Source organism: Vicia villosa, unplaced genomic scaffold (assembly GCF_029867415.1).
Source record: "Vicia villosa cultivar HV-30 ecotype Madison, WI unplaced genomic scaffold, Vvil1.0 ctg.000621F_1_1, whole genome shotgun sequence".
Lineage (NCBI taxonomy): Eukaryota > Viridiplantae > Streptophyta > Magnoliopsida > Fabales > Fabaceae > Vicia > Vicia villosa.
In genome coordinates, this window is record NW_026705279.1 from 453,870 (window position 1) to 466,928 (window position 13,059).

The 13,059-nt window shown below is 32.9% G+C and overlaps 1 protein-coding gene across 3 annotated transcripts; it reads right to left on the reverse strand.

Moving 5' to 3' along the window:
- Positions 1-1,328: 1,328 nt before the first annotated feature.
- Positions 1,329-4,657, reverse strand: LOC131629861 (serine/arginine-rich splicing factor RS2Z32-like). 3 transcript variants are annotated; one of them, XM_058900665.1, is made up of 7 exons: positions 4,511-4,657; positions 4,077-4,217; positions 3,344-3,383; positions 3,082-3,177; positions 2,203-2,408; positions 1,978-2,076; positions 1,329-1,875 (listed from the first exon to the last, which is right to left on the reverse strand). In XM_058900665.1, the coding sequence occupies exons 2-7, from the start codon at positions 4,181-4,183 to the stop codon at positions 1,488-1,490; spliced, it is 936 nt and encodes a 311-aa protein (XP_058756648.1). In that variant the 5' UTR covers positions 4,184-4,217; positions 4,511-4,657; the 3' UTR covers positions 1,329-1,487. The 3 variants fall into 3 exon arrangements, with proteins under 3 accessions (XP_058756648.1, XP_058756646.1, XP_058756647.1); XM_058900663.1 differs by having other exon boundaries at positions 1,978-2,079; XM_058900664.1 differs by having other exon boundaries at positions 1,978-2,079; positions 4,077-4,199; positions 4,511-4,636.
- Between the last annotated feature and the right edge of the window lie 8,402 nt (positions 4,658-13,059).

A 13,059-nucleotide genomic window follows, 5' to 3' on the forward strand; every position in this document is an offset into this window, starting at 1 on the left:
CCTATGAAGGACTATGCTTTTTCTTAGGTGCGTATTTGAGTTCTAGGTTTTTTTTAATGCAGAACGAACACAGAATCTCTAAACATATTATTTTAGAGATGTCTCACTCTTGGTGTGATTTTGAATGCATCCAAAAATTCACCTCCAAAATCTAGAAGTGTTTACCTCCAAAGTTTAGAATAATTTTGATTTTTTTATGAGAGTGTGATAGCTGTTCATAAGATGCCTCAAACAATTCTCTTCTCTTAAATCGTATACCTCTTTCACTTTCCTTTCTCTCTCTCACTCTCTTCTTTCAATGATACTAATAACCAACAACTTCATTCATGTATTCAATTTGAAAACCATAACTTACACCAAAAAAAATTAGAAAACCATAACAACACGACCAAAAAAATAACATCTAAAAAGCCATCATAACAACAACAACAATAAAAAACAAGATCCGAAAAACCACCGCAACAACATTAATCAAACTTGCTCTTAACAAAACAAACGATGCCTCTTCATGTGTTCTTCAAAAGAATCATTCATTTTCATCAAACCACTTTCTTAAAAACATTAGATCTAAACAACCACCACATAAAAAATCCAAATCTAAAAAACTACTTCTACTAGGAAGAAAGAAAGCTCATCTTTGTAAAGAAATTGGTTGCTGCGTCGTCAATGTTCATTTTATGAAATTTTCCATAATCATTAAAACATGCATTTATTTTTTTTTGGAAAACAAAACATGCATTTATTTAGGCACCAGAAAACACTTCAAAATTCATTGAAATTTTTTTTTATAACTATTCAAATTAATTGATTGTATTGTGTTCACCAACAAATATTACATCAAAATATCATGTGTTGACTAAAAATATGTACACAAAATATTACATCAAAATATGTGTTGACTACAAAAGATGTACACCACATACTCCGCAGGTTTCAACAAACTAGGGTGCAAAAACATGCAATTATTCCATCAACTTAAATATTACCCGTGTGTCTAGATATTCAAAGTGTAATAATACTTGGATTATAAATTAAACTACGTTCTAAGAAACACTTTATTCCACTAGATTCCAGCCTCATGAGTATAAATTAAACTACGTTTTAAGAATCATTTTATTCAACTAGATTCCACCCTCTCCGAATGAGTATAAAAGTAAATAACGTTTCAACCTGGGGACAGATTTTCAAAACTTAAAACATATGAATGTTCACAATCCGATATTCCAGGAAATGTAATTTTTAACTTCAGTATATAATAAGAAATGGGGCCTAGAGCTCTAGGATTATGCCGACACAAACCACTTATATATTATAGCAGAAGTCACAAATGTCTCAACCAACATAATGTTTAAACATTAAAAATAGCATACATGTCCAAAATCACTGAAGTCTTCAGTTTTAAAAAATAAAGTTGGAATATAGTGCATTTCATAAACAAAGCATATAAATATCCAGGACACATCCTGAGCTTACAAGGAAAATACTTCTTAAGGTGATGGAGAGCGACGAGTGGTGTCATCATCATCCTCCACGGGGCTCCTATCCTCATCCCTGGGACTGCGGCTAGGACTCCTGCTGCGGCTTCTGCTGCGACTTCTTCCATTAGCCTTAGGGCTGTCATCATTGTCCCTTGAAGGGCTTCTGCTTTTCACTCTAGGACCATCACTATAATCAGACCCATCTTGGGCAGTGACCACCTTATCATTACTAGGAGATGCACTCCTTTGAGGACTACCTTCAGGAGATCTACTATACTTCCTTGACTTGGAAGGTGGGGGGCTCCTAGATCTGTCATCCGGAACTGGGCTTCGATCTCTTCTGACAGGAGATCTTGATCTGACAGGCGATCGAGATCTGACAGGAGATCTTGATCGGCTGGAAAGAACAAGAGCAGTTCAGCTATAAAGGAATGAACAAAAGTGTCTACTAATATAACAGCAGAGAATTTAAACCATTTAATAGCTTTTGAGTACTGACCTATAGCTGCGGGCTGGGCTGTAGCTTCTATCCCGGCTTCTGCCACGCCTAGGAGAGCGTGACCTTCCTGGAGAGCGTGAAACACTCCGTGCATGTCTACTGCTAGAACAAGTCAGATTGAAATCATCAGTTGAAAGTTCAAAACACCTTTGAGAAGAAACTTTACAATAAGAATCATTTATAACAATGCAGCTGACAGTTTGGAAACTCAACACCATATCATACCTCAACTTTTTGGGACTGTTCTTGCAGTTCTTCTCTATGTGACCTCTCTCCCCACAGCGATAACACTTGTTCTTCCAATCCCCAGCTTTGCAATCTCGAGCCCAGTGGCCATCAATGCCACAGTTAAAGCAGCGTCCAGAGCCAGGAGGAGGACCTCTACCAAGATATTCTCGAGAATCCCGAGAATCACGAGAACCCCGAGGAACCTGAATAATTTGAAGCCCAAAGACAAATAGCAGTAACATCAGAAATGCAAGAACAAGTGCAATGGTTTTTCAAGAATCATTTGACCAAACAGTAAACATAAAGCATAAGTGCACGTAACAGAAAAATAAACACAACAGACCGACACTGTTGTACATTAATATATGTTACTTCCTATTACACTGGAATATAGAGGAAGGATTATCAATATAAAACCAATGATACAGCAAGTAAACTGGTTGAAAGTTACAGAACTATAAATGTAAATGACTATACGATTTCAAAGGATACTTCCAATTAGGAGTTTAGAAGATAACCACCAAATCAAAATCGATATATTGAAATTTTGAAAAAGAGAATAGAAGTTAAAACATGCCAAAAAACGAGAATAGTGAACTCTAGGTCACTAAGGTGAAAGTATGCATATATAATGGGAGTATCAAACACACAGAAGCCTCCCTTTCAACTAGCCAATATGCAGCCAAATGGAACAGAAATAACAGCAAATACATACATGAAACAAGCACTTTCAAATGAAACATCTAAAGCATCAGATTACACAGGAACATCCATACCAAGGGAAACAGCCCGTCAAAAGATAATAATAAAACAGATCAGTTTAAAATAATAAAATAAAAAGCATTCTAAAAAGCAGTGAAGGGAAGTAACTCCCACCCCTTTAGCAAATTCCACAATAAGACGACTTCCATCAACATCACGCCCATCCAAGTTGTACCTTGCATCATCCGCATCTCGAGGATCACTAAATTCCTGCTCAAAAACATGTAAGGAACAAGCAAAGAAAAAACACAATCTTACCACAATCTATAATTGAACTCCTTCGAGTAGATACTAGAAGCCACCTTTGAGAAGAGCAGTGAGCAGAAATCAAAGTGAAAAGAAAAAGTAAAAAGATACAGGGGGAGTGAAAACTTACAACAAAGGCGTAATCATGCTTCATATCCACATCTCGAACTCTGCGGAAATGGTTTCCAAACAGTAAGGCCATCATTACTTAACTACTGGAACTGTATGATACTTCGCCCCTCAAAGACGAACTAAACACCAGTTTGAGATTGTTGCCAATTCCATAAAAACACGCAATAACATTACAGAAAGAATCGCCAAAGTCAACACTCAGGTAGGAATTACCACCAAGGCCACCCTCCCACCTTAGACCTCCGGGTTTAGCGAAAACCCAAAAAACCTTCAACAAGATCATTTAAGTTAAAAATGACACCTATGGGATACGGTTCCCACGCATATATGAGGAATAACCAACATAAACCCAAGCGCAAAACAAAGCTTGGAAAGAACCTGTATATTATCCCCTAACTTCCGGTATAAGACAAGGATGACACCCCCAAGCCAACTTATCACAAACCTAGTTCCTTTGCAAATCAACAAAGGAAAGTTGGCACCGACCCAATACAACAAGAATTTTTTTGCAGGATCTCATATAATCTAATAATCTAAGAATGAGATACCATACAAACAGATACACAGATACACGGACAGAGACGGTGCATGTTAGAAGAAACATATTATAAAAAAACCAATGTTTCCGCCAAAACATCATGAAAAAACACTAAATTGGATACATCGATTACCAATTTCAACACTTTTAAATGAAATTAAACAGACTACAGAGTAAAAAAAACGAAATTTACCTTCCATATCGGCTGAAGACTCTCTCAAGATCACGAGAGCGAGTTCGGGAAGACAGACGACCCACATAGAGGCGAGTATTGCCGTACTTATCATCATAGCGAGGCATTGTCGATAGCTTCAAGCTGTGTGAAATCAAAAAACTGAAATTTGCATAATTAAAAATAAAATTTTATGATTAATAACACAACAATTAACAACAAAGAATTACAGATACAAAATTAATACAACTACTGCATGCATCGATAACGTTTAGATCTAATTGAAATCAATCTAATTGAAATCAAGCAACCAATTGTAAATCGAAAATCGAAGATATACAAAAACCAAACTTTGAATTACAATTACAAAATCCGATGGAAATCACGAAATACAATGGAAAAGGGATAATCGAATTGGAATGAAAGGGAACGAGAGAAGAGAAAGAGGATTGTACCTTGTAGAGTCGATTGCCGAAAACCTAACCCTCTGAAAGTGGATCTGTTTCTGATTGTGGTTTCAGTATTTATATTAAAATCTCTGCCGCATGTATCGATTTATTTTCCTTTGAGAAAGTGAATTGGGCCTATGGGCTTCAGATGGATACGGCCCAGTGCATGAAATTTTAAGGCAATTTCTCTCTACAACCTATGCATTCGGGCGCATCTCTCAGTATCTAAAAATAATGTCCTTGAATTTATTCGGAGATATATATCTGGATGCAGCAAATTTTATTTTTTTTTTAAAAATTTAGTTCGGAGATATATTTCCAAAAATATCATTTGTTTAGGAAGATTTAAAATTAATATATGTTATTAATGCATAAATTTTTTATTTTAAAAGATTACTATCACGGTAAATGAATGTCTTATTTTATAATTTTTACATATAAATATTATGATTTATTTAAGTTTCAAATATATTATTACATTTACAAATTTTTATATATCTTTTTTGTAATATTTAAAATTAATATATGTTGTTAATGTATAAATTTCTTATTTTAGAAGATTACTATCACGATAAATTAATGTCTTATTTTATATTTTTTCATATAAATATTATAATTTATTTAAGTTTCAAATATATTATTACAATTACAACTTTATTTTTAATTTTTATTATTTTATTGTTTTAAAATGTTATTGGTAAAATATCAAACACCACAATATAATAATTAATTTGAAAGAAAGATAGTATAATGATGGTATATCTCTGATTTATGACCACTAGTGAATAGCTTATTTATGAATGTGTCTGCAATTTTATCCATTCAATTTGAGATTTTATTACCTAACTTAAAAGGCAGTTACCAAAAATACCATTTGTTCCAAAATAAATGGTATTTTTAGAAATATATCTCTGAATTAACTTTGGGTTTATTTTGAGATGTATCTCTGAAAACAGTGGGCATTATGGAAATTTCGACAGGGTATAGGAGAAATAACAAGGGTGCAGTGAGAAATTGCCAATTTTAAATAATAGTAAAAGTTAAAATTACAGAATTTAGTCATGCCTTCACAGTTGGTAATTGTGTAGGAACATCGGGTATAAGGCGCAGATTCGAACCTGCAATATATCATTTGTTCATCTTTAATAACATGAACTTCAGTCCTTGGATTACTTAACAAAAAAATTAAAGAATTTACATTAATAAAAGAATATCATTGTTTGAATTGGGTTTAGGATCCATTTCATTTCATATAGAAGACTACTTTCACTGGCAGAGAGATCCAAAGAAAGAACTAAAAGTTATTGGACACAAAAGAAAGCTTACATTAAGGGTTCCTCATTGTCTCCCATCTGAGATGCAAAGGTGGATGGATAGCTCTGGTCTATCTTTACTCCAGAGAAGTAATTTGACGAGGATAAACCAAAACTTGGTATAAGCATTTGCAAAGAGATGGAGTCCAGAAAAATCGTCATTTCACATGTCATTTGGTGAGACGAGCATTACACTAGATGATGTTTCTTGTCTGCTTTAATTTCCTATTAGAGGCTTATTTTGAACCCCTCGAGACGTCACAAAAAAAAAGATGTTTTGCTCTTGATGTTGATTAATTGTGAGTTCCATTTAGTGAGGCAACACCACATGCTCGTTCTTGTAAGGGTGTGTATAGTTGGGGAGCAACTATATTGGTCACCCACTATAGATTTCTCAGAGATACTTCCATGTTCATTTGCAAGCAGTTCGACGCATATGTTACTCTGCTATATGTATTTATTTTTATTTTGTTTATTTATTTTTATTTATTATTTTTCTTAATTAATAGTGTTAATTTTGTAATTGTGTTGGATTCATGAGTACTTTCCAACTATTGGAAGAGGATGAGAGAATTAGAAACCAAATGATGGTTGTGGACTTCCTCGAGCTATAAGATGATTGTATAAGAAAGGATCACTGAAGGTGGATGAGTTGAAACCTATTTTGGATTAGCTGACACCTACTAACGTCATATGGTTCCCATTCAAGGATCATAGAGTATGTCATTCGTTTGACGATATATGTCTATATAAGGAGTGTCTGAAGTGGGGGGACACAGTTTTCCATACATGCCTGACAGATGGATATGTTTATTTGGATTCAGGCAGTATGTTCCACCCCCACCTCCCGATTATTCAACGCATGATGCTAACATTGAGTGGATTGGTTACCATACCAGCGTCCTTAACATGATCTCTCTGACAAAGGTGGTTACCACTCCATATAATTTGCTTTATTTGTCACAACTTTTAAGTCATCTCTTTTTCTACTCCAACAAACATAACATGCATCCTCTATCAGCTTAAACCAATGTTGTATCTCGCTACTAGGACCTCTTATCTCTTTTTGTAGCTTACTCGTATGCTAATATATTTGTGTGATATAAGTGAGATTGTTTGGATCTCTCTTTTGCAAGGAAAGCAATGTGTGTCTAGGTGGAACATGTCTCTTTATCAAATCAACAATATGTTGTTTATCATCTGTACTCAGCCTACCAACAAAGGAATGACCTTCTAATATATCAAATAAACCATGGTTACAAAGTCCACATTTTACATCAACCTTTCATTCATACCCATATTTCGCCGTTGTCGACCTGATTTTGAATGGAAATCCACACTTTTTAGTGGCACTTTGTGTTCCACTATCTGTATCCTTGTATTTTCCACATTTATCAGCCAAATATTACTTTGTTGTTTCTCCCTCTCTTGTTTGTTTCGGTATCTAAACGAGTGATGATAACAATTATTTTACTTCTAATTCAAACCTCTTTAATCCATATTAACACCTCTTCTCATGTATAGAATCTTTGTGTAGTTGAGAATACATCAGAGATATCTACGCATATTTGGTTTTTCATGCATATTTGTAAAGGAGTTTCCATAGTTGCATCATTAAAAATGACTATCGAATAACTTACCATTAAGTTTTCCAATTAATAAAACATAGATCACCAGATAACTTAAAAATAAGTTTTCTGGTACATAAATTCATCTACAACAGGTAACAGTGTACAAATTTATCCGGTACAGTTTGATTTTTTTTTACAAACTGGATAACTTTTCAATTACTTCTCCACTAAATATAAAACACAAATCGGATAACATAACTACAAGTTATCCGATAAACAAAAAATACATATCATATGACATTTCTAACAGTTATCCGGTACACATTTGTGGAGGTATAAACTCTTTCAAATTTTCAAAAAACTTGAATGAATAGTAAAAAGTAAAATGGTAAGTTAATTAAAATCATACAAGGTCATAGTTGGAATATATCATAAAATGTAAGGGTATGGGGACAAGTGCATGGATTTGGGGTAAAACTTTCAAATGATGATTGTCCCTACTTATAAACATATGTTCAGCAATATTTGTTGGATGAGCCTATGTGGGGCTCACCACTATTTCGCAACATGGTGCATGAGCCTATGTGGGGCTCTTAACAGTAACTTGTAGTTTGTATGAAATCCATGAGACTTTATTTATCATTTGTTATAGAAATAGCTTGTACATAAACACTTATTTGATAAGTGCTTATTTGTCATTTTTATGATAATTAGGCATTAAAAAACGTTTAATTAAGTTGTTTATTCAAACCAATATTGTCTTAAGTTTTTAAGATATATGTTTAAAACACTTTGAATGATGAGAATCACTTTCGTGAGCTCTCGATAGATTCAAGTTTGTTTTATTTCCTTCTTTTTTGAAATGTTTATATTTTGCATCATATTGCTTTTTCTCTATCAAAATGTAGTTCTAAATTGAGGCTACAATCGTAGTTGCAGCCATAATATAACGGTTTAAGAGGTCTCCAAAATGACAATATTTGATTTAATTTGACTAAAATATATTATTTTGCAGTGTTGCCAGAACCACAACCATAACTTAAAACCATACATGTCAATTGAGTATCATAAGAAAAAGCATAAAGAGAAAAAGTTATTCATTTTGAAAAAACATTATTGATGTATGTATAAAAGTTTGCAAGTTTGAATTGGTTATGACTTATGATCAACTATGAAATATTTGAATCTCAAATGACGATTCTTTCTATGTTGCCAACAAATTATTCAGGTTTTTTCTAACTATAATTGTTTGTTTTAAACATGAGTGCTAATTTTGCTTCCTGTTTAACTTCCTTTTATTCATATATTGTAGGTTTCCTTAATCGAGGTGCTCTTTTTTTCCAATCAAAGCTTCCAGCGAGAATAGGTTATTATCATAATGATGGTTTTGTTACACCACAAATGGTAAATATCATCTTTCTATATTTCCCCTCCTCCAGTTCATGAATTTGTGAATGTGTTTGTAGTGGTTATTTATCATTTTAAGATACATGCTTTGTATTGACATATTTGTAAAACCAACATAAATTCATTAACATAATTTTATGGATAGAGGTTTTATATTGAAATATAATACGGTTTGTAGTAGTTGGTTGCATTACATGAAATCTTGTTAATTTGTTTTCATAGATTGAAACTAGATACATGAATATAAATTGAGGATAATATAATTGCATGTAATCTTATTATCAAAGTCATGGTTTCTAATGAAGAAATTAATTGCATTGCAATTTGCATGCAATCATGCTAACATAGATTCATGGTTAGAAACTGGAATCTTGCTAACACATATCTATTAGTTATATAGATAAGTGATAATTTAGAGGTCAGATGCTTGATGCTTATTAATATTCTTAATATTGTGATTATACTCATATTTCTTACACATGATATGATGACTACAAAATCAACAGAAATTTGGACTCAGTAAAAAACATGTAAAGTAATTTTCATACTTTATTTTAACTCTCACCCGCTCTCCAAAGAAAAATGACAATTTTTGAAAGAGAAATTGAACATTGTCGGGTGACATAAGCATGTTATCAAACTTAGGTTTGCTTAAAGGATAATGAGTTTATTTTCCCCTTAACAACTTTTTCTAACTCCGTGTTGCTAAAAAAACCACGAAATGTATTTCTAGATGGAACACAAATTGTATTTTTGTGTAGAAGTACGCATTTGGAAGGCAAAAGAATAATATTTATCATTTATTAAGAACTGAAGTTCCTCCCAAATACTAATTTCATATTAGTAGTGCTTGACTCTACATATCAACGTTAATCTATCTACAAAGGAGGTGATTTTTTTCTCCTTTTGGAGTCTCAACTTTATAGTACATATTCTCACCTCCAGTGCTCCTGGCATAAAACCTTATGCGGTATAATAGAATATAATTTATCAATCTGCATCCCTACGAAAATCTCAATGTTAATTTATTTGCCAAGTAATAACTTCTTGTTAAAATCACCCTATGCAACTACGACAAGGAGCCAGAACTCTGAAGTTCAATGAGACGAATCCAATATTTTAGAATTTGAATCATAAACTTTTAATAGGTTTGAGTTATCATCCCTTCTTAGATGTTGAATTAGCCTTCAACAACATTGTTTTTGTGTGGCCCAAACATCAGATGGGTTGTATTTACTTGGATTGAGTCTATAAAATTTAGTGGGGATTACTTATTGTACTTTATTGGTGCTCATGCACCCTTATGAAAAAAAAAAAATTCTCTTATATTACATAGGCATTCTATATACATGCATTCGGATATACACTTTATCTGTATATCAACAACATTTTTTTAATCTAATATTTATTTATAAAAATGATCTGCTACCAAAATACCTTAATCACCCTTTTTTTAAGTTAGTTTGAATTTTTAAATTAATAGGGTTTTTTTGTTGATAATTTAATAGGGTTATTTTGGATTAAACACAATTACCTTAATTAAAATGCAATAATAAATTTCTCACTCTGCTCATCAAGGCATCGGAAGATGGAAAGACATGAGGGAAGATGGAAATACAAAAGACATATTATTTTAAAGGATTATGTTGAATCCTAAAAACCATCATTGTCTTCATTTCACACTTAAAGAAGCCATCCCACGCGGTGAAGAATGAACAACTTCCTCTACGTGAGAAATTTAACAACATCATCATCCAGAGGCACAAACACTCTTAATCCTCCTGGTTCTATCACGATGTTGCTTCCCGGTGGATTTCACAAAAGAGGAATGAGACGCAATCGCAACAATAGAAGACATAAGAGTTCTGAAAGGTGAACTCGTTGGCGGCCAGGGGCGGACACATGTATAGGCTGGGTGTGGCTAAAGCCCCACTAGAATTTTTAATTTTTTTTATATTATATATAGAGATATTAAGTTGGGACTTGGGAGTAATTTGCAAAAGAAAAAAATTCAAACTACTCTTTCTCCTCTCACATCAGTCGTAAGTAACACCATAGCATGGTAGGTTACACTACATAACGGCGGACAGTAAATTTTATATTATATCAAAATTTTATTTTTTTAACATTATATAGTAAAAGAAAAAAAATAAAATTATTGATTCTTTCTCTCACATAACATTGTTATTGTAATTTTTTTCCTCTCAAATCTCACTAAGATTTTACTCTTCCTCTCATTGTTAATCCCTCATTTTTTTCTCCAATTTTTTATTTGGCTTGGATACATCTATGTATGGCTGATTGAAAATCTAAGATAAAATGAGAGATAAGTTTGGTGATTTGAGAACTTTAATCCAAAATGAGAATCCATTTGCTTATTATGTGCATTGTTTCGCCAAGTGGCAAAGCCAAAAAAATTATAAAGCCTGAGCAAAAATTTAAATACCGCAAACTTATTGTATATAATATATAAATAGTAATCAAACAGAATAAAAGAGTTGAAAGATAACCTTACAATAGGGTGTTAAATAAAATCACGGCAAATGTCCTTTCCGAGACTTCTTTGCGGTGAATGTTTGAATAATATCAATATCATTATGGACTTGAATATCTTCCGCTCAATGTAACATATCATAAAGTCATTGAACCACACATCGTTGATCTTATTGTGCAATTTAGACTTGATAATCTTCATTGCTGAAAAAGCTCTTTCAACGGATGCTGTCGACACCGGTAATATCAAAGCTAACTCAATAAATTTATAAGCCAATGAAAATACCAAATGTTTCTTAGTTTGAACCATCTTCATAGCCAAATTTTGAACATCTTCACAAGTGGAAAATGAAGCATTTATTTTCACTTGAAGCACATAACTTTCAAGTTAATCCCTTATTGTTCAACGATCATCATCACAAAAGTCTTCATGATAAATATCAATAAAATGGACAAGCTTATCAACATCAAACTTGAAAATTAATCTAATTAAAAACTAATCTAACCTTAGTAATTAATTAATTAGCTAAAATTATAAACTAAATTAAATAAATGATGAAACTAAATAAAATTAAAATATAAGGAGTTCTAATTCATAATCATGGTGTAGGTTAGTGAAAGTATAGAAAAGGAAAAAATAAAGGCCAAGGCCCAATATTGGTCCACACTAGTTTCTTGTTATTATCATTTTTTTTACTAAAACATCTGGCCTATTACAATTCGATATGTGGCATAAGAAAGCAAAAATAAAAAAAGTTAAATTGTACAACACAACAGCTAGCACATGAGTTAAATATTTGGGCCACAGCCTGGGCAATGGCCCACCCTAGCTGGGCCCTAGCTTCGCCTCTGGTTTCGCCCATCAACTTTAATTGGCACTTGTTGCATGTGCTAAGGATCACAAAGATGTTAGTGGTTATTTTGGTAAGGTCAACATGCTTGTTAATTTCATACGATCTTCTAACAAGAGACAAGAACTGCTTTGGGACAAACAAGTAACTCAGTTCGCTAAGGTGACACTCGTTGGGGTGCGACATCAACTTCAAAATTATGTTAGAAATATTCAAAGTGACCCAAAATTTGCAAATTTAAAAGGACTTTCATATCTTTGTGCAAAATTTATGGAAACAAATAAGTGCAACACATTTAATATGGTTTCTTAGCTTCTAAAGTTGGCTTTAGTCTTGTCGATAGCAACTACAAGCGTGGATCATGTTTTCTCAGCTATGAAGTTTGTGAAGAGTCAGTTATGTAATAAAATGAGTGATCAGTGGTTAAATGATCGTCTTGTAACTTTTATAGAAAGAGATGTTCTTTGAACAATTAACAATGATGTTATTTTAGCTCATTTTCAAGAAATGGATGGTAGACTATTTTCATTGTAATGTATTGCATTAAACAATATTATTTTTTATTTTTAATTTGATTTAGTTTGTAGTTTCTTTCTTGTTTAGCCCCACCAATATGTAATGTATGGATCCGCCCCTGTTGGCGGCCATGGTGTTTGAAATGGATCTCACTGTCTACCTTTTCCATATTTGTCGTCGTTGTTCTATCTGGGTCGCAACATCTTTACCCAGCTTATGTCCGAGTGCTCATTGCTCATGTAAGAGGTGAATCATCTAGTTTATTTATTTGTTGGTTACTTTTTCTTCTTCTCATAAGTACAGATGGAAGGGTTTGCGATTTGGTTGTGTATATATTCACCATGTAAACCCCCTCCTATCTAATCTCTTTTAATTTATTGTTACTCTATCATAGTCACATATAT

Excerpts from the sequence above, each read along its gene's own strand:
- LOC131629861 (XM_058900663.1), bottom strand. The coding sequence starts at position 4,183 with ATGCCTCGCTATGATGATAAGTACGGCAATACTCGCCTCTATGTGGGT. Across the intron at positions 3,178-3,343 it reads AGCATGATTACGCCTTTGTT|GAATTTAGTGATCCTCGAGA; the intron begins GTAAGTTTTCAC and ends GTTTTTGAGCAG. Across the intron at positions 2,080-2,202 it reads AACAGTCCCAAAAAGTTGAG|CAGTAGACATGCACGGAGTG; the intron begins GTATGATATGGT and ends GACTTGTTCTAG.